General features: G+C 42.9%; 1 protein-coding gene across 2 annotated transcripts; it reads right to left on the reverse strand.

Moving 5' to 3' along the window:
* Nucleotides 1-851: 851 nt before the first annotated feature.
* On the reverse strand, nucleotides 852-26,954 carry pex5lb (peroxisomal biogenesis factor 5-like b). 2 transcript variants are annotated; one of them, XM_059344603.1, is made up of 14 exons: nucleotides 26,618-26,954; nucleotides 19,557-19,631; nucleotides 16,315-16,429; nucleotides 14,799-15,008; nucleotides 14,413-14,533; nucleotides 13,384-13,471; nucleotides 13,032-13,130; nucleotides 10,592-10,711; nucleotides 6,990-7,133; nucleotides 6,080-6,150; nucleotides 5,702-5,914; nucleotides 3,638-3,803; nucleotides 2,738-2,895; nucleotides 852-1,467 (listed from the first exon to the last, which is right to left on the reverse strand). In XM_059344603.1, exons 1-14 carry the CDS (start codon nucleotides 26,630-26,632, stop codon nucleotides 1,269-1,271), a joined length of 1,794 nt encoding a protein of 597 aa, XP_059200586.1. In that variant the 5' UTR covers nucleotides 26,633-26,954; the 3' UTR covers nucleotides 852-1,268. The 2 variants fall into 2 exon arrangements, with proteins under 2 accessions (XP_059200586.1, XP_059200587.1); XM_059344604.1 differs by lacking the exon at nucleotides 19,557-19,631 and having other exon boundaries at nucleotides 26,618-26,951.
* Between the last annotated feature and the right edge of the window lie 12 nt (nucleotides 26,955-26,966).

Consider the following 26,966-nt stretch of genomic DNA (forward strand, 5'->3'; position numbering starts at 1 on the left):
AGGTCAGACCAGGACAGAGTCAGACCAGGACCAGGTAGGACCAGGACCAGGTCAGACCAGGACCGGGTCAGACCAGGACCAGGTCGGACCAGGACCAGGTAGGAACAGGACCGGGTAGGACCAGGACAGAGTCAGACCAGGAACGGGTCAGACCAGGACCAGGTCAGACCAGGACAGAGTCAGACAGGACCAGGTTAGACCAAGACCAGGTAGGACCAGGACCGTGTCAGACCAGGACCCGGTCAGACCAGGACCGGGTTAGACCAGGACAGAGTCCAACCAGGACTGGGTCAGACCAGGACCAGGTTAGACCAAGACCAGGTAGGACCAGGATTGGGTCAGACCAGATCCGGGTCGAACCAGGACCAGGTCAGACCAGGACAGAGCCAGATCAGGACCAGGACAGAGTCAGACCAGGACCCGGTCAGACCAGGACCGGGAAGGACCAGGACCGGGTCAGAACAGGACAGAGTCAGACCAGGATCGGGAAGGACCAGGACCGTGTCAGACCAGGACCGAGTCAGACCAAGACCCGTTCAGACCAGGACCGGGTTAGACCAGGACAGAGTCCAACCAGGACCGGGTCAGACCAGGACCAGGTCAGACCAGGAACGGGTCAGACCAGGACCAGGTTAGACCAAGACCAGGTAGGACCAGGATTGGGTCAGACCAGGAACGGGTCGAACCAGGACCAGGTCAGACCAGGACAGAGCCAGATCAGGACCAGGACAGAGTCAGACCAGGACCCGGTCAGACCAGGACCGGGAAGGACCAGGACCGGGTCAGACCAGGACAGAGTCAGACCAGGATCGGGAAGGACCAGGACCGTGTCAGACCAGGACAGAGTCAGTAAATAAACAAACAAATGAACAAGTGAACAGGAGGTAAATTAAAGCTTTAGACTAAATTATGACCAACTATAAAAGACGATAAAGTTTGTGTGTTTAAAGAGAAACAGCTGTAACGCAGTGAAGTCACCGTGTTACATGATGACATCACAGCTGGCTCTGGTTAAAGTTTCTCTCTAAACTGTTAACTTGGAGCTTTAATGCCACGTGTTTAAACTGAAGGACGAGTCGACGCCCTGAAATAATGCAGCCTCGCCGACCTCTGACCTCGCCGTCCTCTCCGACCTCGTCGTCGGCCATCAGTGGCGCCGCACAGTGTTCTTACAGGAAGCTAAAGGGTTGTGCTGTTATATTGCAAAGGGTTTCATTCGGCGCCGTCTCTTTGGTTTCAAACCAAACCGTCCACGTCTCCGCATCACCTCAGACGTCCCCCATGTCGAAGGCCCTCATCAGCAGGTCCAGGTCCCCTACGCTGGCGGCCTGGAACAGCTCGGGCCGGTCCAGCATGGACACAGCGATCCGCAGCGCCGCCCAGATGTTCGCCGACATCTGCTGACTGCTGCAGCGCTGAGACCGCCGCTGCTGGTTCAGAGCCGTCAGGAAGTTACTGACCGCCTCCCTGCAGGGGCAAGACCAGGACCGGGTCAGACCAAGACAGAGTCAGACCAGGACGAGGTAGGACCAGGACCAGGTCAGACTAGGACCGGGTCAGACCAGGACCAGGTCAGACCAGGACAGAGTCAGACCAGGACCAGGTAGGACCAGGACCAGGTCAGACCAGGACCGGGTCAGACCAGGACCAGGTCGGACCAGGACCAGGTAGGAACAGGACCGGGTAGGACCAGGACAGAGTCAGACCAGGAACGGGTCAGACCAGGACCAGGTCAGACCAGGACAGAGTCAGACAGGACCAGGTTAGACCAAGACCAGGTAGGACCAGGACCGTGTCAGACCAGGACCCGGTCAGACCAGGACCGGGTTAGACCAGGACAGAGTCCAACCAGGACTGGGTCAGACCAGGACCAGGTTAGACCAAGACCAGGTAGGACCAGGATTGGGTCAGACCAGATCCGGGTCGAACCAGGACCAGGTCAGACCAGGACAGAGCCAGATCAGGACCAGGACAGAGTCAGACCAGGACCCGGTCAGACCAGGACCGGGAAGGACCAGGACCGGGTCAGAACAGGACAGAGTCAGACCAGGATCGGGAAGGACCAGGACCGTGTCAGACCAGGACCGAGTCAGACCAAGACCCGTTCAGACCAGGACCGGGTTAGACCAGGACAGAGTCCAACCAGGACCGGGTCAGACCAGGACCAGGTCAGACCAGGAACGGGTCAGACCAGGACCAGGTTAGACCAAGACCAGGTAGGACCAGGATTGGGTCAGACCAGGAACGGGTCGAACCAGGACCAGGTCAGACCAGGACAGAGCCAGATCAGGACCAGGACAGAGTCAGACCAGGACCCGGTCAGACCAGGACCGGGAAGGACCAGGACCGGGTCAGACCAGGACAGAGTCAGACCAGGATCGGGAAGGACCAGGACCGTGTCAGACCAGGACAGAGTCAGTCCAAGACCCGGTCAGACCAGGACCGGGTTAGACCAGGACAGAGTCCAACCAGGACCAGGTCAGACGAGGACAGAGTCAGACCAGGATCGGGAAGGACCAGGACCGTGTCAGACCAGGACAGAGTCAGACCAAGACCCGGTCAGACCAGGACCGGGTTAGACCAGGACAGAGTCCAACCAGGACTGGGTCAGACCAGGACCAGGTCAGACCAGGAACGGGTCAGACCAGGACCGGGTTAGACCAGGACAGAGTCCAACCAGGACTGGGTCAGACCAGGACCAGGTCAGACCAGGACTGGTTCACATTGAGCTGGCTACCTGTGAGCTCCCAGGTTGATGCAGCTGATCCCCAGGTTGTATCTGGACCGGATGAACCCGGGCTGCAGCTCCAGAGCTCTGGTGTAGGCCTCCACCGCCTCCTCGCTGCGGTCGCCGTTGGCCAGCGTTGCCCCCAGACGGTTCCAGAGCAGGTAGTCCTGAGGGGGGGCAGCAGGTAAACCACATGATCAAAGAACACTGGGGCTCGTTTTACAAAACGTTTTTGTCTGCACCATGTGAACCTCTGCACACACACACACACACACAGAGGTATGTGTGCCCACCTGACGTGCACGAACGCACGCACACAAACGTGTGTGTGCGTGCATGCGTGCATGTCAGGTGTGCGTGTATGAGGGGCATTTTATGCCAGCGAACTATACTAAAGCGCCTTAACCATGTCGCCCGTGCCTGCATAAAGACTGATGAAAAGGCACGCGTATTGCGAGTACACCAGATAATGAAGGGGTGGCGGCTGGCGGGTGACAAGTGTCATGCCATGTGCGAACGTAGTAGGATCATCAGGACCCTGATGCGTTGGCATTAGGTCAATAACACACACACGTCTGTACGCCCATAACAGTATATCAGGACTGGACCATTGCTCAGGCACCAAACTGAGGAAGAGGCAACGCGTGTGCAGCAACGCGTGTGCAGCGTCTGCGTGGCGCCTATGCGACGCTCGTCTGTCCATTGAAAGAGAATGGAATTTACACGCGCACATTAGAGGTTTGATGTCATCGCATAGGCGCTGTACACGCGTTTTAGTATAGTTCGCTGGCATAAAATACCCCTCATAGCATGTGTGTGTGTGCTTGTGTGTGTCTGTGTCTATGTGCTTGTGTGTATGTGTGTTTGTGTGTCTATGTCTGTGTGTGGTGAGTGTGTGTGTGTGTGTACCTGTGGTCTGACGGACAGCGCGGCGCTGAACGCCTCCACAGCTTTGTTGAACTCTGAGCCTAGGTTGAAGAGAACCCCGAGTCCGGTCTGCAGGTCTGGATCCACACAGTCCAGATTCAACAGAGCTGCATCCTGGAAGAGGAGCAGCACGTCCTGCAGCTCCAACCTGCACACACACACACACACACACACACAAAGACACACACAGACACACACACACACACAGACACACACACACACACACACACAGAAAAGCCGGTCAGTGTGCCCTGAATGTAGATGCACACTGGTATGAAAATATACATGACATGCATAAAAAAATATAATAATTATGTATTGTATAGTATCATATATATATATACACTACTGGTCAAAAGTTTTAGAACACACCAACTTTTCCAGAATTTATTGAAAATGATGCAGTTTAATGTCTCAGTCTACTCTGAAATTAATGCACATTTAAAATTCTTTATTGAGCATGATAGTGTTTTGAAAATAAAAAAAAGATTCAAAATCACATTTTATGTTGAACTAAAGGACTAAAAAAAGACACAAAATGACCAAAAAAAGACACAAAATGACAAAAAAAGACACCAAAAGACACAAAATGACTTACAAAGACATGAAAAGAATTCAAAAATGGACAAAATAGCCCAAGACTCCATAGAGTTAAGTTGTTAACCCATTTCTTGTTCCCTGAAAAAGGCCTACTTGTATAATTCTGAAATGTACATTATCTTTCAGTTTTGGTTAAGCTTACTTTTTTTATTTACCTCTGGCAGTTCACCACTTACCTTTGTACCCTTTCAAGCTGTTCATTTGACTTGAACTGCTTGAATTTCAATAAAAAACTGGAAAAATTGGGGTGTTCTAAAACTTTTTACCGGTAGTGTATATATATATATTTATTTATTTATTAGGGCCGGGACTTTAACGCGTTAATTAAGATTAATTAATTACATCTCCAAAGCAGCATCCACCCCCCCTCTTACACCTGAGCCTCCACCCTTGTCTGTCACATGGGAGTGAACGATGCTGTCCTCTACATGCTTCATCGTGCCCTTGCTCATCTGGAGGAAACTGGTGCTTATGTGAGAATCATGTTCTTTGATTTTTCAAGCGCATTCAACACCATCCAACCCAACATACTCAAAAACAAGCTCACAGAGATGGGAGTGGATCTTTCCTTCATCTCCTGGATCACAGATTATCTATCTCCTTCTGAACACCTCAAAGACTAAGGAAATGATCATAGATTTCCGCAGGCTCAAGCCCCCTTCAGCCAGTGTATACCTGTGGGGTGGACATGGAGGTGGTGCCAAGTTCTAAGTGTCTAGGTGTATACCTGGATAATAAGTTGGACTGGTCCTTAAACACTGATGCTCTCTACAAAAAGGGGCAGAGCCGCCTCTTTTTCTTAAGGAAGCTCAGATCTCTGGACATCTGTAGTAAGATGCTGCAGATGTTTTATCAGTCTGTGGTGGTAGTGTGTTGTTTTATGCTGCAGTCTGCTGGGGAGGCAGCATCATCCTGACATCATCCTGAAATACCAGATCATCTGCTACACAAAACCTTTATGGACCAAAAAAACAGCAGTGGACGGCTCCTCTCTCTCTGTTGCAGGACGGAGAGATTCAAAAGATCCTTCTCTCCTGCAGCCATCAGGCTGTCTCATTCTACCAGACTAACTGAATTTCCCCTCAGGGATGAATAAAGTAATTTTGATTTGATTTGAAAAATAACTTATATATATGAATATGTTTCATATTAATATATTTCATGTATTTTTTGTATTTGTTCTGTATTTAATATATGTTTTATTTCTTGTATTTGTAATTTACATTTTTTTATAAATATTTTTGTCTGGTTTTTTAATGTTATTTTTACAACCTTTTTGTACTTTTAGATTGAATGTATTTTTATATATATTTTGTGTTTATATACAGTTTCAGCTGTTTGATGATAAATAAGCAATTCTCTTATGATGAACTGGCTCTACAGTTGTGGCCGCTGAGACTCATGGGTAATGTAGTCTCAGTGTCAGTGATGTTCAGGTGTGGGTACCTGGCGGGGGTGGAGGGGAGGGGGCCCCTGCGCGGTGTAGCCGGGGAGCCCCTCAGCGGGCTCCTGCGCTCCAGGACCAGGTGTTTGTATCGGGGGTTGTGGCTGATCCAGCGGCGCAGAGAATCACACGCCTCTCGCTGCATGCCGCCATTAGTGAAGCTCACGGCAAGCGCCATGAGCGCCGGCAGGTTGTTGGGGCGGAGCTCCAGACACCTGCAGCAGGTAACACACGTTAGCTTAGCAGCAGTTAGCTTCACAAAAAGAAAAACAGAAGCTTGACTTTATCTCTGATTTTAACTCATCATGTCTGACACAATAAACCAGGTTTCTACAGCGTCCCTCTCCGGCCTGCAGGGGGCGCAGCTCAGACATACTGACCTCTGCAGGGACACGATGGCCGCCTGCTCGTTCTCGTTCTCAGCCTGAGTCATCCCCAACACCTGCCAGGCCTGAAACACAGAGGGGGGTCACTGTGAGTTTGGTCCCTGCAGGACTCTGCTGCAGCCACTCAGTGCGTTTACATGCAGTTTAATCGAGCTGCTTAAAAATTGATTTTCGCGTCTAATCAGACTTCTGTCCTCTTCCCAGTTTACATCAACTGAGATAATCGAATAACTGACGGGAACATGTCCTCCTCCTCAACACTGGGTGGCGATATGCTTCGTATCAGCAGGTTAATATGCCGCCCTTTCTGTTGACGTATCACAACATTGTAAACAAGTAGAGAAAGGCGGGAAACCGGCATTTTCCAACAACAAGAACAACAAGAACAACAAGAAGGATGGAGATTTTGAGCCACATGATGTTGGAGGGCTACAACAGTGGCCTTTCTTTGGTTTGACACTTTGTGCTGTCGCTACTGACCCTCTACGGGAAGGGGGGGTTGACATGCGTTGTCTTGTCATATACCTATTCCAATCGCATTATCTGGGAGTCTTAACTCATTGAAGCCTGGAAAGCGGATACGTCGTTTTGTAGTATTTGTATAAGCTCTCAAATACCTTTTTGAATTTCATTTCGATCTGCTACAGAGGCTGAAAAATCTATTATTTAGTAGAAGAGTTGACACTTTTTTTTCCAGAATTTCCAGAAAATTAGAGGCTTATTTTAAAATCGCCCAGCGATTTTTCAGGCCTCAATGGGTTAATGGGAGAAGTGAACTCGTAGAGTAGTAGTAGAGAACTCCGACATTAGTCGGACTAACACGATTACATGTTGTCTAGTTATAGTCACATTAAGGCAATAATTTGTTTTTTTAAAGTGTCATGTAAATGTACTGAGTGAGGACCTCAGAGTCCTGCGGGTCCTGCAGGATGGCGGCCTCCAGCAACAGCACGGCAGCGTTCAGGTCCCCTTCCCGGGCTTTCTCCTGGCCCTCGGCGAAGGCACTGGGCCAGTCTTTGTACGGGTTGTTGCTGTTAAAGAAGTAACTCTGCACAGAGAAAAACATGAATATTAGAACAAATCATTATAGAAATCAAAACTCAGTTCAGAAGAAAAACCTCATTGAGCTGCTTGTTGTGAAAAACATCAATGAGGAAAAGAAACATTAATAAAAGAGTTCAGAGCTCTTCCTGTTTCTGCTCTTATCTTTAATATTCAACGTGATAATTTATTATTTAAAATATGTTTTTATATTATATTAAACTATTTTATTAGAGAACAGTCAGTCAGAGAACAAACCGAGAACAGTCAGATAGAGAACAGTCAGATAGAGAACAGTCAGACAGAGAACAGTCAGATAGAGAACAGTCAGACAGAGAACAGTCAGACAGAGAACAGTCAGACAGAACAGTCAGACAGAGAACAGTCAGATAGAGAACAGTCAGACAGAGAACAGTCAGAGAACAGTCAGACAGAGAACAGTCAGACAGAGAACAGTCAGACAGAGAACAGTCAGATAGAGAACCGTCAGACAGAGAACAGTCAGACTGAGAACAGTCAGACAGAGAACAGTCAGACAGAGAACAGTCAGACAGAGAACAGTCAGACAGAGAACAGTCAGACAGAGGACAGGCAGAGAACTGTCAGATAGAGAACAGTCAGACAGAGAACAGTCAGATAGAGAACCGTCAGACAGAGAACAGTCAGACTGAGAACAGTCAGAGGACAGACAGAGAACAGTCAGACAACAGTCAGACAGAGAACAGTCAGATAGAGAACCGTCAGACAGAGAACAGTCAGACTGAGAACAGTCAGACAGAGAACAGTCAGATAGAGAACCGTCAGACAGAGAACAGTCAGACTGAGAACAGTCAGACAGAGAACAGTCAGACAGAGAACAGTCAGATAGAGAACAGTCAGACAGAGGACAGACAGAGAACTGTCAGATAGAGAACAGTCAGACAGAGAACAGTCAGACAGAGAACAGTCAGATAGAGAACCGTCAGACAGAGAACAGTCAGACTGAGAACAGTCAGACAGAGAACAGTCAGACTGAGAACAGTCAGAGGACAGACAGAGAACAGTCAGACAACAGTCAGACAGAGAACAGTCAGATAGAGAACAGTCAGACTGAGAACAGTCAGACAGAGAACAGTCAGACTGAGAACAGTCAGACAGAACAGTCAGACAGAGAACAATCAGGCGGCTGCAGGTTCAGTGGAACATGAAGGAGAAGTGGAGCAGCTGTTTCCCTCCGTCACCGTAGTGATGTAACACCTGTGGGCGGCGGAGGATTACTGCAGGATTACGATGCTCCAGAGGATTAAACTGCAGATTAATGCCGTCAAACATCCATCTCAGGAATAATCCGTCATTATTAATAACTGCAGACTTCCTTCCTCCGGGGAAAACAAAAAGACTTCCATGAGGGAGAAATGCATTATGGGAAAAACTGAACCTGCTACCCTACGCTTGGTTTCTGTTTCCTCGCTGTATCAGCAACTGTCAGACCCCCAGAACCAGCAGGACCAGCAGGAACCAATCTGACGCTCTGACACCAGAGTGAAGAACCAGATCGTTCTGTTTCTGGCTCTGCGCGATTCAACCTACGTGTCAGAGTTCTGACCGGGTCTGACCATAGAATAGACAGAGTCACAGACGACAAGTTTTACTGCACATATACGTGTTCCCTGACAGGTCAGACCTTCACCTTGTGCTGCAGGCGGAGGGATGTTACTTCTGGCTTTTTCAAGAAACAAAATATTGCCAAGTGAATAGGGCAATATGTCAATATGAAAGATATATTGATATATTTTTAAATGTGACATGGAATAAGACCATATAGCATATATCAATATAGTTTAATTTTTTTTAAATTTTCTTTCTTTATATATAAATGATGCCCTTACTAGGGTTTGTCATATTTAGTTATTTTCTAATGTTTGCTATTCTTTTCTCATATATATATTTATTTCAGAAAAAGATTGGCCTATTTTTTTTCATAGGCTATTTTTATTTGAGATGTTTTATTTAAATGTGCACTTTATGGAGCTTTGATTTTTTTAAAAAGGAACTCCTGTTGTTATACAGTATTTATGTTCACTTAAATAAACGATTTCAATGAAAGTACTTGTGACAAGTCATATTTGACTTTGACTGAACATTTGCTCTCACTTTGCGATAAATATCAGGATATATATCTTATATCGATATTCAGCCTAAATATATCGGGATATGACGTTTGGTCCATATCGCCCAGCCCTACTGTCCCATTCACTTTTTCCTTTAAGATCTGTAGGTGACAGAGGAAAAAACATGTTTGACCAGCAGTGATGATGACACTATTATACTAACAAATCTCTTGAAAAAGTTCAGGCTTTGTTTGTAAATGTAACTCCTTTCTTTTCAAACCAAATGGTTTAACTGCTGTATATTACAAGCTAAAGTTAGCTACCTAATAGCCATATGTGGCAGTTACTGGGTGAAGATATTAAGGGTGCATGAATAAAGAGCCCATTCTGGCACAAACCGTTAGTTAATTGCAAATCACTGCATTCTGTTTTCATTTAGTTTTCCACAGCATCACAGCTTTCTTGGAATTGGACTTCTATAATTCAATCATGATATTGATATTGATATTCAGCCTAAATATATCAAGAAATGACCTTTGGTCCAAATCGCCCAGCCCTAGAAGTGAAGTTGGTTTCTTTATTGTTTTGGCCAGAACTCCAACACCGGAGCTCAGAGAGTAACTGACAGCTTCACATCCACGACACCACTGACAGCTGTTTCATAAAACTTAGTGTCCACAATCCTGAACTGTCACTTTTTTTCCCTTTTTTGGCCATTTTTAAGGTTTTAGAATAGAATAGAATAGAATATCTTTATTTGTCATTATGCAATGCATAACGAAATTAAGTGCAATACTCAGTGCAGGAGTATACAAATATGTACTATGTCAAAACACAGTATGAAACATAAATAAAACATATAAAAGTGATAAAAATAAAATAAAAACATGGAGATAATTAAAAACAATAATTAGCGCATACATACACCATTTCATTAATTACTTCATGTGATCATATAATGCTGTAATAGCCTTTGCTTAAAAGCTGTTTTTTAGTCTGTTTGTATGTGTTTTCATTGTCTTTGTGATCGTGAGAGAGAGTGAAAGGGGGAGCCAGAGGGCAGGACATGCAGGAAAGGGCTCCGAGTCGGATTCGAACCCAGGCCGCCTGCTCGCGAGGACAAGGCATCTATGGTATGTGCTCCACCAGGTGTACCACCGGGACGTCCCCCTGACCTGTCCCTTTAAGGTGAAACCTACACTGACAGGGAAGCGTCCTGACTCTGGTGTTTCACGCCTCTTGTGGTCGCTAGTGATGTTACTCAGTTGTATCCTTGGCGACTGCGTGTGAAGGGTCTGAGCTTGGACTGCAGCGTCCTCATTAACATCTGGCTATGTGTGTGTGTGTGTGTGTGTGTGTGTGAGAGGGAGTTTACCTTCTCCACAGGTGAGACGGAGGGCGGGATCGGCCCCTGACCCTCAGAGTCCTCCAGCCAGTTCCTCCGAGCCAGCTCCTCCCACTCAGCCTGCATCTTGTCCCAGAACTCTGTGTCCGACTGAAACACACACACACACACACACACACACACTCTCTGACTCACCAGTCCTACGTCTCCCATGATGCACCTGGACATGTTCACCACAGCCTCTGTCTTTGATCAGTTTTCTTCAACCACACACCATGAAGCTCTGTGATTGGCTGTTTGTCAGTGAGATGCATCCTGGGAGTCATAGTTAATTTATATTTTATATATTATAATAAACTAATAAAACTGATCCTGGAGCTGTGTTTCTGTTTTAAAGAACGTTTGCATTATTAATCCACAGCAGAACAGAAACAGAAAGTTTCTTGTTGACACATTGGTGGTGAACTCTGACAGTCAGTCTGGGACCTCAGGGGTTAAAACACCTGCACCTAAATTCAGAAGCTGTCAGCTGTGATGAAGAAGAGCTTTTAATCAGATGAGACGTGTGATTGGTTCAATGAGCTGAAAGGATTGAAAAACCTCAACACCAAATTAATCTGTACTTCAATCAGTGAGCTGGTAGTCCACTTCACTTCCTCCAGACTGGATCAAACCGTTATATAAACCAGCCATTCTCAACCTTGGGGTCCCGTCCCCAATTGGGGTCGCGAGATGATTTCTGGGGGTCGCCAAATCATTTTGGAAAAAATATAAATGCATGAAATTAATATTAAGTTACATAATTTCAGACAGGGAGATGTTTTATTTGTTGTCTGCTTCATTATTTGTCCAAAATTGTATTATCTGAACTGTGTGCGTGAGATACTGTTCAGTGAGCACAGCGGAAAAAATAAACAAACAAAAAGAAAAAAACTGTTACGTTGTTGCTTTACCACAGCTAGCTATAACTGATGCTGGAAAAATGGAGCGATGGCTGCCAAGAAAAGCTCCAGCAGCAGCAGCAGCAGCAGCAGCAGCAGCAGGGGTCCCAATGTCTACCAGCAGAAAGCCTAACGGGACCACCAGCCGAGAAACGGAGGGCAGTGGGGCCGACACCGGCTAGGCTCCGTAAATATCAGCCCGACTTCTTGAAGTATGGCTTTTTATGCATGACAAAAAACACCACAGAATATCCACAGTATTTCATTTGCTCTGAAGTGCTAGTAAACGAAAGCTTGAAACCAGTAAAACTGAAGAGACAAGAGCGTAGGGGGGCCATCCGTCCGGCTTTAGGCCGGACAGTCCGGCTTTCAAATGTCCTGTCCGGCTGCAGTCCGCCTGTTGTTACCTTGTTAGTTTAATACTTATTGGCTAAAAATGTGTGTAAAAAAAATTGTGTCAAAATAAGTAATTCCATTGGTTACATTTTCGTGTGGCGACCTATCAACACATCAATCAAGCTCTCAGTGGCTGAAAGTCTGAAAATGCCAAAGAGAAAGACCTCCTTTAACCCGGAATGGGCAAGAGAACACAGGTTTGTTACAAAAAGTAAGAGGGATGAATTATGTCGAAGCAATGTAGATGTGAGCAGCAGATGCGAAGAGAGAGACAAGAGACATGCTAGCACTGACTAGCATCGAGCTAATCAGAGAACAACTCTGCTTAAAACCGGATCCTACCAAACAAATATCTGCTTGTTTGTCCCATGTATGCAAAGTGTCCTCCTTTTTGATGTGAAGGAAATGGCCACCTACAAGGGGAGGTTGGTTCATGAACCAACCTGAACCATTCTGAAACAACCTGAACCATCATTAACCATTCTGAACCAACCTAAACCAGCTTTAACCATTCTGAACCAACCTGAACCATCCTGAACCAACCTGCACCATTCTGAACCAACCTGAACCAACCTGAACCTTCCTGAACCAACCTGAACCATCCTGAACCAACCTGCACCATTCTGAACCAACCTGAACCATCCTGAACCAACCTGCACCATTCTGAACCAACCTGAACCATCCTGAACCTTCCTGAACCAACCTGAATCATCATTAACCATTCTGAATCAACCTGAATTGAATTTGTTGTCAGCTTCAGAAAGGGAAATTATCGTGATTTTACTATAAAATGGGAATTCAAATAATCAAAGTAAAAACATATTTAGTTATTTTGTGTGTTTTCCGCACTTCACTGAGACATCAGCCTGTGAGAGGATCCGCTCTGTGGTCGGAGGATATTATTTCTTCAGTGTCAGATATGAAAACTGATCCCAAGTCTGCAGGAAGGACAGGAAGTGATCTGAGATCTGATCTGACACTGAGCTGCTGTTCTCTCTGTCCTGAGCACCAGAGAAGAGTCCTAAGAGAGGACATTTTCTATACTTGTTTCTACAGTAAGGACTTTTTTTGTGGGAAAGGAAGGTGTGTGTGTGTGTGTGTGTGTGTGTGTGTGTGTGTGTGTGTGTGTGTACCTCCACAGCAGCCTTGGCTCTGACAAACTCGTCCTCCAGAGACTCGTTTCTGGCCAGAAGGGAACGAGTCCGTCTGCGCTGTCGGGACGCCACGCAGTCCTGAAGAGACACACACACACACTCTCAGAGGTCAGCCAGACAAAACAACAGGAAACTCTGAAGGTCTTAAAAGTCGAATTTAAAGAGACAGCCGGACCACACACTGCGTCTGTCAGGAGGAAGTTCTGCAAAATGAATATCAGCAGCAGTACTACAGTACTCTAGTACTGCTGCTGATATTCATGCTGCTGCTGTATGAGTACTGCTGTACTATGAGTACTATGAGTACTGTAGTACTGCTGTATCAGCTGACCTGTGTTGAAGATATAAAGTCGAGATCGTCGAAGCTGTGGATGTCGAAGGAGTTCTTGGTTAGCGGATCAGTTTTAAACTCTGCAGACCTGAAAGAAGGAAACACACACACACACACACACACACACACACACACACACACACACACACACATCATGGCGGGGTCTGATTCCTCCAGGCCATATAATAATTCTCTGAATGTGATTAAAATAATCACCAAAAATCACAGCGCTTATTGCAGAAAAAACAGGCATTAATGTCAGAGTTTTAACTGTCTGACGGTCCTTGAACGGATCATCTGTTATGAACATTTACATCATAAAAAGTGACTAAAACAAAAATGTCAAAAATGATTCTGTCAGAATCGTCTCGTTTGTCTGCAGTTCTGTCAGACTCTCAGTGAATATTTGTCACATGACTGTCCTCTCCTCTCTGCTCTGTGTAAAAAGCCTCTCCTGTCCTCTCCTCTCTGCTCTGTGTAAACAGCCTCTCCTGTCCTCTCCTCTCTGCTCTGTGTAAACAGATTTTCAGTGAATATTTGTCACGTGACCGTTTGTCTCAGCAGAATCAATCATGTCTTCACAGTGTCTCTAAAGAGCAGAATTTAATGTTTTTAACAGGATCTTTATTTTAAATTACACATGTAGAATAAAGAGATTCTGACGGACAGACTGTCCATGTTGTCTGGTTTCTGATATTTCAGTAACTTCTTTTAAATCACTTCTTAAAACCCACTTTTATAGACTTGCTTTTATGTAATGCTGTCTATCTCACCACTCCTTTTACTTCTTCACATTTTACTTTTTTACTCCTTTTACCTTTTATTTTCTGTGTATCTGAGAATGTCTTGTGATTGTTCCTGCTCTGTCTCTTATTGTTTTTCTTTTAATGTAAGAGTTGTTTTTAGCCTTATGGCATCATTCTTGTTGTGATTAACTGCTCTCTGTCCAAGCACTTTGTAAACTGCTGTTATTAAAGGTGCTAAATAAATAAAGTTATTATTATTATTATTATTATTACTATAATTTACCACAGCAGCTCGCTTGACGAGTGATGGGAGGTGCATTTCTTCTCGTATCGTCTCCTGCGTCCTCCGTCCTCCACGTCCAGGTTGACCTCGTCCCATTTATCCAGAGGAGACGACAGACTAACTGCAACATGTCAACAACACAAGTTTATTGCTGCTCATAGTCACATGATGTTATATTTTATATCAAACTGAACTATGAGGAGATAAGATGAGACACACGTTGAGCTGTAGTTATTGTCTCTGTCTCCTGAGCTGTTGACAGAAAGTGTTCCCATCACATTAAAAGCTTGGATTAAAGTTGTTAACGACTGACTGAGTTCAGAGCTTTTAAGAGGATCAACAGCTGATGTTGTGGTTTTGAGTGATTCTGTCCCAGGTGTGTGTACCTGAGTCCAGGGAGACCCTCTCCGGGGTTCTGGGGCTGGCGGGCTGGTGCTCCACCTCCACCTGGATCAGCTCCGTCTCATCCGGTCTGGTGCGGCGCCGCGGGCTCCTGGAGCTGCCCTTTCTCCTCAGAGGACTCCTCCTGGACTCCCTGGTGCTGTTGCTGTGCCCTGGCTCGCTGAGGTCCACCAGGTCCAGAGCCGTGGACAGGACTGAGGACAGACAGGGGGACGGGTCCATGTCCAGTTAGTGTGAGAGGAAGTTCATGAATTTCCTTGTTGTGATCTTGAGTTTGTGAGATTTCTTGTGAATAAAGCTGAACCAGCTGACCACATGTTCTAATATCTGGTGTTCAGCTGCTTCACACTTAGGACTTATTATACTTATGATCTTGTTATATTTCATACTTTCATGATTTCCTCATGTAGGGTTAGGGTTTCGTGGAGGAAGGACACTCTTGAAGTTCATATATTCTAAATAAACAGCTGATTGTCAGGTTTCTATAAGTAGTAAAAACTGATCTGAAATCAATACATTTGAATATTAGATTTCAGTTTTCAGGAACAATAACGCAGCTATGCTTTAAAACTCAGTGACCTTTAAATGTCACCAGCAGAAACATGATCTCTCACACACACACACACACACACACAGTCTGTTTACAGCTCCTCGTGAATGTGAGGAGGAGGAAGGAGGGGACAGGAGGAGAAATGAGGAGGCAGGAGGAGACAGGAGGACAGGAGAAGACAGGAGGAGACAAGAAGACAAGAGGAGACAGGAGGACATGAGGAGACAGGAGGACGGAGTGGGTCAGAGGTGTTAATTAATGGGAGGGGTTCCTGCTGAGTCGGAGGTGACAGATGGGCACAGAGCAGGAAGGAGGACAGCCAAGGACACAAAGTTAGAGGACGGAGAGATTTGAGAGAAAACAGAGAAACAGCAGGAGAACAGAGAGAGGAGAGAAAGAGGAGGACAGGATGAGGAGGACAGAGAAAGGAGGACAGAGAGAGGAGGACCGAGAGAGGCCAGGGAGAGGAGGACAGAGAGAGGAGGCCAGGGAGAGGAGGACAGAGAGAGGAGGCCAGGGAGAGGAGGACAGAGAGAGGAGGACGGGGGGGGGGGGGGGGGGGGGGGGGGGGGGGGGGGGACAAGGGGGAGAGGGGGCCAGGGAGAGGAGGACAGAGAGACAGACAGATGTGTGCAGAAAGATAATAAAAAGACGACAGAAAAAGAAGAAGAGTTCATTCTGTTTCTGATGTGAAATGAGTTTGATGATGATTCTCCTGACTTATTTATTTATTTATTTATTTATTGTTCCACCACATGGGACTCACACAGAGCAGGAGGGGAGATAGAGGGGGAGTCCTGCTGAGACAGAGGGGAGGTGCCAGAGGGAGACAGGAGAGGATGGGGGAGGACTGGGTAGGATGAGGGAGACAGCAGGAGGGGGGAGGAGGTGATGATGAGGAGGTGGTGATGAGGAGGAGATTCTGATGAGGAGGTGATTAGGAGATGTACCTGCGGTGTTGGAGGTGAGCGGTCTGGTGGAGGGGGCGTCACTGCGGCTCTCTGACAGGAAGTCATCGATGGAGGGGCTCAGCAGGGGACGACTCTCCTGCTGCTCCCTGACCAGCTGGAGACACACACACACACACACACACACACACACACACACACACACACACACACCCTCAGCATCAGGATGATGTCACAAAGTTTAACAAAGTTTAATCTAAATGTTTCAACAGATAAAGTGAGTGTGGAAGAAGAACTTGTGTCTTTATAACATGATAATATAAACCAGATACACATCAGACTACAGACAGACCATCCTGCTGACTCTAGTCCTGTATTAGGACGATCCCAGAAACTATCACGATAAGTAATAGTATCATATCGATCTTGTTTTAGTTTAATAACGATATTAGAGCATAATAAGTTCATCCTTTTGCACAGCAATGAGTTTTTAAATCTGGAGAATAATAAACATTGGAATTGAAATGTGGAAAAGAAATATTAAAATACCCTAAAAATATAAAACATAAATAAATGAACGACATCCAAAACAAACAAAATAGACTTTCAGGCTCTGTTAACAAAACATTGCACTGAAATGAATATTATGTATTATATTGATTCATTATTAAAATAACATATAAACAGCTGGAATGGCTGCTTTGAAAATATAGTTGTTTCTTATGTATTACGTATTTTTTCTCCACTTCATACCGCCTGTCAAACATTTGCAGCAGCTTTAAACACAAAAAAACACAAAAAGTCACGCATGTAAACAACAATATATTGAGTCCAGAAAAAACTATCGTGTCCATTTTTTTATATGGAACGATAAGTTGATATAGTAATTATCGTGACAGGCATAACTGACTCACACACACACACACACACACACACCTGACCGGACAGGTGTTACAGTCACCTGACTCACAGCTGGTCGTATTCTGGAAGCTTTTTATTAAATCCTGCTCAGAGCGGCTTCAGGAACTTGTGTTGTCATCTCTGTTTTTATTCTAACTCTGACAGTGTGAGACACTGAGAGTGTTCAGAGACAGACAGCAGGACTGGACTCTGCTGTCTGTCCTGCACCTGATGGAACGTGTGAATTGTAAAGTGATATTGTTGTGACTTATTTTTTAAATATAATCGCAGTCCTTTCAGGATTGTAGCTTTGGACACACTCGCCCCTTCAGTTAAAAAAATAAAAGCCTGAGATCGTCCGTCAGCTTCGCTGTATTTATTTCACAATAAACAAAAGAAAAACATGACTGATCACAAAAAGCTTTTCCAGCACTATATACTGTAAAACCAAAAAGGCGTCACTGAGCGGTCAAAAACTGTACCGCTCCCCGTCTACCTGTTAACCTGCCTACCTTTTCACCTGTTCATCTGGGGCTCCTCTCCTAAATACACACACAGGTGCGCTCATCATCATATGGCATCCCCAGTAAAAACATTAAACAAACAGGTATCTCAAATAACCAAGCCAAATTCATCTTGCATATTAAACAAAAAATCTCTAACAGATATTGTGAAACATAAAGAGATGTTTGAATCCTCACAACACACTGCTACCGAGCTGCTGCTGATCATTCAAACACAAAGTTTGGACTTTACTTCATATCATCGTGTGTGTGTGTGTGTGTTACATTACATTACATGTCATGTAGCGCTTTTTTTTATCATCATGTGTGTGTATGTGTGTGCGTGCGTGCGTGCGTGCGTGCGTGTTGTTGCAAGTGTGTGTAGTGAGCTGCAGTAAATGTGCAGGTATAAAGTAATAAATCTGCAGCTTCAGAGCAGGTGGAGTTATGCCTGTCACAATAATAATTACTATATCAACTTATCATTCCATTTAAAAAATGGACAGGTTTTTTTTTTTAGATAGTTTTTTTTTCTGGACTCAATATATTGTCGTTTGCATACAGTGACTTTTGTGCTTTTTTGTGTTTAAAATAAAGCTGCAAATGACAGGCGGTATGAAGAGGAAAAAAAATACGTAATACAGAATGATTACCTCAGAGCCTGAAAGTCTATTTTATTTGTTTTGGTTGTAGTTTATTTATTTATCTACGATATTTTAAAATGTATTTTCCAAATTTCAATTCCAATGTTTAATATTCTCCAGATTTAAAAATGCATTGCTATGGAAAAGGATGTACTTATTATGCTCTAATGTGGTTATAAAACTAAAACAACATTGATACAACGATACTATCTTTAATCCTGATAGTTTCTGGGAAAATATATCGTCCTAAAAACTGTGTTCTCTTGACAGGCCTAGGTGGAGCTCTGTGTATTGTTTCTGTTGTTGACAGTGAAGGGGTTTACCCTAGAGGAACTCTCTGACCAGGCGGAGCTAGAGCAACGTGAGTGTTCAGACTGAGGTCGCAGTGGAAAACAGACATAATGAATCTGATCTGAGTCTCATTCAGTCTGATGAGGCCTCAAAGTTCAGGTTGGTTCTCCTCCCATGATGCTTTGCCACGCTGTGACCTGCCTGCTACAAGCTGGCTGCTCTGTTTCTGACAGAGACGAGCTACGAGCTGCAGATTCATTTCACCAGGAATCTTTCCTCAGATGTCCTGAAACAGTCACCACCACACCACATCACAGCCTGCAACAGCTGCAGGTCACTAACAGAAAGGATCCACCGGTCCTCCCCAAGTCCCCGTCTGGAGTTAGTGGCAAACACACGAAGACTTTCACCAGGAGAGTGACTCTCATAGGAGTCTAAGGGAGCTGTGGTATAGATTAAGTTAAACTGGACTTTCAGAGTTTCTGCATCAAGAAATATGTTCATGTTCAGATCAAAGCTTTCAGACATTATTGTAGTTTTTAGGATTAAAATTCATTAAAAAATATATTATTTGTTCTATAATTGTTTATGTTGTTTTATTGTTATGAAGCCACGTTTACATAGACACACTTCAGTCTAACATGTTTTTTAGTAATTAAGGGTTAAAAAGCTGCAAAGATTTCATGTGAATGTTTCTGATGCTACGATTTTGTATTGTTTATTAATTCATAAATTAATTTCTGTCTTTATTACTGTTTATTTACTCCGTCGTTGTTGTTCTGTTGTGCAAATAAAATAAATAAATAAATAAACTGCTGCTGCTGCATCGTTTCAGATTCAAACTGAAGATTAATTTGAATAAAGTTTGTTTCATAATGAAACTAAACTTGAAACCAACAGAAATGAAATGAAAGAAACATCAAAGTGAGTCTGTCGTCATGCCGACCTTGGTTGTCACGGTGACGGGGGGGTCAGCAGGAAGCTCCTTCAGCACCATGGCAACGACCCTTTCACCTGTCCCCTACAACAGACAACACACACCTTACACACTCACACACACGCAGGGATGTTAAAGCTTTATGATCAGTATTAATTATTATCTCACTTAAGTTCATCACTGCGCCTCAAATATGTAAAATACATATGAAATATATAAATGTAGAAGTCCTGCATCTCAGAATCAGAGTTAAGCTTTGGTAGCCAAGCAACCAGGGCCAGGTGGTGGCCACCAATCACAGCAGAGCAATCAATTGCAGCTGCTCCTGTGACATTTGACACCACTGAGAGAGAGAAAAACGGCTGAAAGTTCAAACAGAAAGTGTTTTCGGCCATACCGTAGCTCCTATCATTGATCCGACTTCAGAAATTGTTTTTTCGAGCGATCAGAAGAAACTGTTACCTCTGCTTCCCTCCAGAAATGTTCCCTCCTTTTTACCATGGTGGTCTATGAGGCTGTGGGTGCGTGTTGGTGGATCATCTGTGGTCCTACGCCCAAACTATCTGACAGCTTTAGCAGACCAATGTGAGTGAGAAGACCAATTTTCCTACGTTTCTATGTATAAATTATTTCTGTAGAGTGGCATCTGCGGCCTCAAGCACAGTATCCAAATTTATTTTTTGACAAATTTTTCTCTCCCTCTGCACTCTAGCTATGATGTCAGCCACTCTAGCCTCTCCATAAGGTAACATTGGGGGGATTTTTTGGGGGGATTTTTTGGCGTGCTTTTGGCGAATCATTGAAAACTGTTTGCCTTAGAAAAGTCACAGCACACTTTTCATGGCCAAGCCGGTCGATTTGATACCTTTTTAATGTATGTGCAACCAAAACTCTGGGAGGAGTAGTCAACCGAAAAAAACATGGAAGAAGCCCAGTGGAGAGTATATAGTGTGCTCCTCCAAGCACACTCAATAATCTGATCAGCTTTTTATTCTCTCATCCCTTTAACCTATGCAGCCTCTGAAACACTCGGGTCTTTATTCAGCTTCAGCTCTCTGTTATTATTATAGCAGCCTGAGCTGCACACCTCATCAACACGTTTACTCATTCATTTATGGACAAACGCTGCACCGACAGTCTGCCCACGCTCTGACCTCCAACATCGGACCGGACCAGAGCAGACTGGACCGGACCTGACCAGAGAAGCGGATCCAGCTGCAGCATTTCACACTGAGATGAACTGCTGAGTAAACAAAGTGTTTGTGAACAGAACGATGCGTTCTTCTATAATCCTTTTCAGAGAAACAGCTTCAGAACCAGGATGACACAAACTCAAATATAAATATAGATTATTACATCTGCTGTATCATCCAGCAGCTGAGGTCAATATGACGTATATATATGTGTGTGTGTGTGTGTGTGTGTGTGTGTATGAGTGTGTGCTGCTGAGTGAGCGGAGCATCAATAAAACATGAGTCAGTTTATTATTAGCTGATGGATTCTAGATTATTAATGACTGAAAGAAAAAGTAAAACACATTTATTAGATTTTGTTAAATGTTCTTTCTCTGTAAACATATTCATAATTATTATTTGATCAGTTTCAGTTTTGCTCCTGAATTAAATTTGGGTTCAAAATATTCTTCTATTATTATTAATTAATAAATATGAATTAATAAAAAATGAACCATAAAACCACACGGAAATACAAAACACTGAGCTCAAACTGTCTGATTCTCTCTCTCCTCTCCTCTGTCAGTGTCGCTCGCCCAGCGGTGTGTGTGTGTGTGTGTGTGTGTGTGTGTGTGTGTGTGTGTGTGTGGACTAAAAATAACCTGCTGTTGTGCTGAGCAAACAGTCTCCATCAGAGTCCCAGCAGAGGAGCTGCACTCACATCACACAACACCACCAGAACTGCAGTAATACTGCAATAATACTGCAGTAATACTCCTAAGAATACTGATAATAAAACTGCAATAACACTGCAGTAATAATGCTAATAGTACTGCAGTAATACTGCTAACAATACTGCTGCATTACTGATAATAATACTGCTAATAAAACTGCAATAATACTGCAGTAATACTGATACTACTACTGCAGTAATACTGCTAATAATACTGCAGTAATACTGATACTACTACTGCAGTAATACTGTTAATAATACTGCAATAGAACTGCTAATAATACTGCAGTAATACTTAAGAGCTGCTGAGTACTGTTTGTACTGTGAGTACTGTGAGTACTGTCCTAGTCCTAGTTCTGGTTCTGGGTCCAACACTAGTTCTAGTTCTAGTTCTAGTTCTGGTTCTAGTTCTAGTTTGGGTTCTTGTTCTTGTTCTGGTTCTGGTTCTAGTCCTAGTCCTAGTTCTAGTTCTAGTTTGGGTTCTGGTTCTAGTCCTAGTTCTTGTTCTGGTTCTAGTCCAAGTCCTAGTCCTAGTTCGGATTCTTGTTCTGGTTCTTGTTCTGGTTCTTGTTCTGGTTCTTGTTCTGGTTCTTGTTCTAATCCTAGTCCTAGTCCTAGTTCTAGTCCTAGTTCTAGTTCAGGTACATGTTCTGGTTCTAGCCCTAGTTGTAGTCCTTGCTATAGTTCGGGTTCTGGTTCTAGTCCTAGTTCTAGTTCTAGTTCTAGTTCTAGTTCTAGTTCTTGTTCCGTTCCTGGTTCTGCTCTCAGAGGAACTGTCTCTCCAGCAGCAGATCCTAGTGTAGTATATTCTATAGGAAGGATAACAGAGCTGGTTGTAGTCCTAGATCTAGATCTAGATCTAGTTCTAGTTCTAGTTCTAGTTACGTTTCTGGTTCTGGTCTCAGAGGAACTGCCTCCCCAGCAGCAGATCCTCAGGTTTGGACTCGTCGTCTCTACATAAGTCTCTCTGTCCGACTCGGCGGGTTCAGACTCATATCGGCTCGTCTTCACTGTGTTTGCTCTGTTTCCTGCAGGAGCCGGAGCCCCTGACCCTAAACACCTAGAGCTGGTTCCAGATTAGGACCGGCTCTGCACCAGGAACAGCTTCAGCTCAGAGGAATATAAAGTCTTCAGGTGTGGGAGTATGTGAGCTGACCTCTGACCCCGGAGAGTTAGATATTTATATCAGCTCGGCGCATAATTAATCTTGTATGCGTGTTCCCTCCAGGCTCCCTGTGTGTCCAGGACAGACCGCTACGGGGGCCTGCAGAGGACACACACACTCAACCTGCTCTAGAGTCATCATATGAACCTCTCAACCTCAACCAGAACCTGAACATGACCCTGAACCTGAACCAGAGCCTCTGGACCAGAACCAGAACAAGAACAAGAACCAGAACCTAAACCTGACCCTGAACATGACCATGAACCAGAACCTAAACCTGGCCTTGGCCCTGAACCAGAACCTGAACATGACCCTGACCCTGACTCTGACTCTGAGCCTGACCCTGATCCTGATCCTGACTCTGACTAAAGGAATCTTGAAATGAGAATTGATCAGCGGATTGTGTTTGTTGTTGATGATAGTTGATGATTGAGGTCCAGCAGGGGGCACTGTGCAGCTTTAGAGACGGTTTGTGATTCTCCAATAAACATGAAGGAGAGCTCGGTTAAACGTTACAAACACCAGACTGAACCTGGTGAATCTCTCAGTGCGCCAACACGCCGCTGACAGCGAGCTATGACTCATCAGTGACAAGATATCTATAGTTTTATAATGTATATAATATGTGATATCTATAGTTTATTATATATATAATATATGATATATATCATTTATAATATATATGATATCTATAGATTATAATGTATATTATGTGATATCTATAGTTTATTATATATAACATATGATATCTATAGTTTATGATATATATAATATATTATATATATAGTTTATAATATATATATATAACATATGATATCTATAGTTTGTGATATATATATATATATAATATATGATATCTATAGTTTATAATGTATATTATATGTGATGTCTATAGTTTATTATATATATGATATCTATAGTTTATGATATATAACACATATATTTTATATCTAGAGGTTATGACATAGTATATATAATATATGATATTTATAGTTTATAATATATATAGACATATATTACATCTAGAGTTAATTATATATAATATCTGATCTATAGTTCATGATAATATATTTATATAGTTTATTATATATATAATATATATCTATATTTTGTTATATATAATATATCTATAGTTTATTAAATATATATCTGATAAGTATAGTTTATGATATAATATATGATATCTATACTTTATAATATATATAATATATGATATCTACAGTTTATGATATTTAATATATGATATGTATAGTTTATGATATATTATATATGATATCTATACTTTATAATATATATAATATATGATATCTACAGTTTATGATATTTAATATATGATATGTATAGTTTATGATATATTATATATGATATCTATACTTTATGACATATAGTATATACAATATCTGATATCTATAGTTTATTATATATAATATATCTGTAGTTTATTATATACATAATATATGATATATATAGTTTGATATTATATAATATATGATATCTATAGTTTATAATATATATCTATAGTTTATGATTTATGATAGTATGTATAGTTTATAATATATATATAATATATGATATATATATATAGTTTATAATATATAATATATCATATCTATAGTTTAAAATATATAATATATCATATCTATAGTTTATGATAGAGTGAAGAGTTATGAAACATGAGCAGTGTCCTTGTGAAGATTCAACAACAAGGACTGCAGCTTAATGCAGCGAGAGTCCCACAGGAGTGTGTGTGTGTGTGTGTGTGTGTGTGTGTGTGTGTGTGTGTGTGTGTATGTGTGTCTGTTTGTGTGTGTGTGTCTGTGTGTGTCCAGGTCCTGGTCCAGATTCTGGACTCTCTCAGTCTGAGACACAACGAAGACTTCATGAAACTTTAACGGCTGGTGATGTAACGCAGTGACTCTCTGCAGTCTGAGTCTTCATAAACCAAACACTCACCGGCCACTTTATTAGGTACACCAGTCCACCTAGTTAACACAGATCTCTGACCAGCAAATCACAGCTCAGCATCAGAGCATCAGAGCATCTGCTGTGAACGCTCAAACCAAGTCTGGTGACCAAAGAAAAACTCTCAACCAAAGGAGGAAGAGATGAGAGAACCAGCAGCAGAAACATCTAATGATGAAGGAAAGATCCATCACACAACACACACACACACACACACACACACAGTGTCAACAAGGAACTCACCAACAACACGTTAAAGTGTAAACAGGATAAGATTCTGTCCAACAGACCAAAGACACCAGACCAGAGACTCTGAGAGACTCTGATCTGCTGCGGGTCGTTTCCTCCTCTGGAGATAAAGTTCCCATCAGGACTCTCACAGACCAGAGTCCAGATAGGCTGATCTGGGTAGATCCTGGTTCTGGTCGTCCTCTAACCGACTCACTGTGACCTGATCAGACCAGGGACAGGACCAGCAGACTGTGGACCTGTGAGACGTCCACAGAGGGACAGATGTCTCAAACAGGAGACGCTGAATAAAGTCTCAGAAACAAAGACTGACCACTAGAAAACCTTAAGAGAGGAACTGGTGCAGAGTCGTCCAGGTAAAAAATTATTTCTGTGTTTACATTTTCCACGACCGGCTTCCCAACAATAATAATATAATAAATAATAAATTATGTTCAACTGATGGTCTCCGTCGCTCTGAGGAGCTTTAACAGATCTCAGCTTCCTGTTTCAACATTTACAGTTTGTGTCACAAAGACAAGTCGTTTTGTAAAAATCAGCGACTTTATTAAACTTTCTGAAGAAACAAACATGAAACAATGTGACGCATCGAAACACGAGACAGATATTAATAAATCATTAAATAAATGATTAATATCGTGAACACTAACGACACTTTGTGCTCTTTAATAATAAACAGTCAAATACTTTAAATCCCTCAGTTATTAATCAGAATATAATAAAACATCAATGATCACGACATCATGTGTGAACTTCTGATTTTCATCATATTTTCATAGTTCAATAATTATCAGTATTTTACTTGTATTTATATTTAAGTTGATGTAGTTGATTTTTTTTTAAATATATTTTTCATGCACAGATGAAAAGGTTTATGTATTTTATGACAAAACTGACAATCTTTCAACAAAAGAAAATAAATATAAAAGCGAGCACCACTCACATTGACTGTATATTTACTGTAATATTAACTGTAATATTTACTTCAATATATACTGTATATTTACTTCATGTTTACTGTAATATTTACTGTATATTTACTGAATATTTACTGAACATTTACTGAATATTTACTGTAATATTTACTGAATATTCATTGTGTATTTACTGTATATTTACTGTTATAGTTACTTTAATGTTACTTTAATATTTACACCTGCAGCAGTTTGTTTGTTTGTGTTTGATGTTGTAATGTCATAGTTTAATAATCAGTAATATTATAAATTATATTGTAAATATATAATAAAAGTTTTATTCCGCTGAATCAGCTGTTTATGTTTCTGAACATTCAGTTACTATGAATTATTGATGTTTCTGTAAACTGACTCTGGGTCAGATTCCAGTTGATTTTATTCTCTTCAGCTGAAACAGATTCATATTTATTTCCAAAACTCAGATGTAAACAGTAAATATTAATATATATTATATAAAATAGTAAAAATGATTTTAATGGATTTTCTGAATAGTTGATTATTTTTCTGTCGATCTCATCGATTTTTTTGTTCCAAACAGTAAAAATTAATAAGTGAGCAGAAATATTAAGATGATTTTCTGTGAAACTGTTTACTTGTCGTCACATTTAAAATAATTAATTTAACTGAAGTGTGTTTATTTCTCTGTTCCTAAAAGGTTTCTTTATTTTCAGTAATTAAATTACAAATATATTAATGGTTAATGTCCAAACAGAAATATATGAATGTTTTGATGTGTTGAAGCTACATAAAGCCTAATAATAATAATAATAATAATAATAATAATAAAGGTGTTTCCTGCGGCAGGTGGGACTCACCTGGACCTGGTACATGTCTCCCGGTCCGTCCTCCGCCGTTCAGCGGGTCGCAGCGTGCAGCTGCAGCCGCCAGCAGAGCACCGCAGCCCGGCTCCGCTGCGGAGACCCGCTCGTTGTCGCTCCGCGGCCTCCGAGCGCAGAATCCTCCGCAGGACGACGCCTGAAGTCCGGGTCCGCTCCGCTCCGCGCTCCGCTGGTCCCGGTCCGCTCTGTCCAGACTGTCCGACACTGGGATCCGGTTTTCATCTCGCTCCGCTCCGGTGGAGGGCGGGACGACAATAACCCGAGCAGAGCCGACCCGGACCGAGCGGCTCCGAAGTCAAGCTGCACTAGCGACACACGGAGACTT

Source organism: Centropristis striata, chromosome 11 (assembly GCF_030273125.1).
Source record: "Centropristis striata isolate RG_2023a ecotype Rhode Island chromosome 11, C.striata_1.0, whole genome shotgun sequence".
In the NCBI taxonomy this organism is placed as follows: Eukaryota; Metazoa; Chordata; class Actinopteri; order Perciformes; family Serranidae; genus Centropristis; species Centropristis striata.

Coding starts and splice junctions, on each gene's coding strand:
- pex5lb (XM_059344603.1), bottom strand. Junction 15,009..16,314: donor GCTCACCTCCAACACCGCAG/GTACATCTCCTA, acceptor GTCTGTCCTCAG/TCCTGTCCACGGCTCTGGAC. Junction 13,472..14,412: donor TCGTCAAGCGAGCTGCTGTG/GTAAATTATAGT, acceptor TCCTTCTTTCAG/GTCTGCAGAGTTTAAAACTG.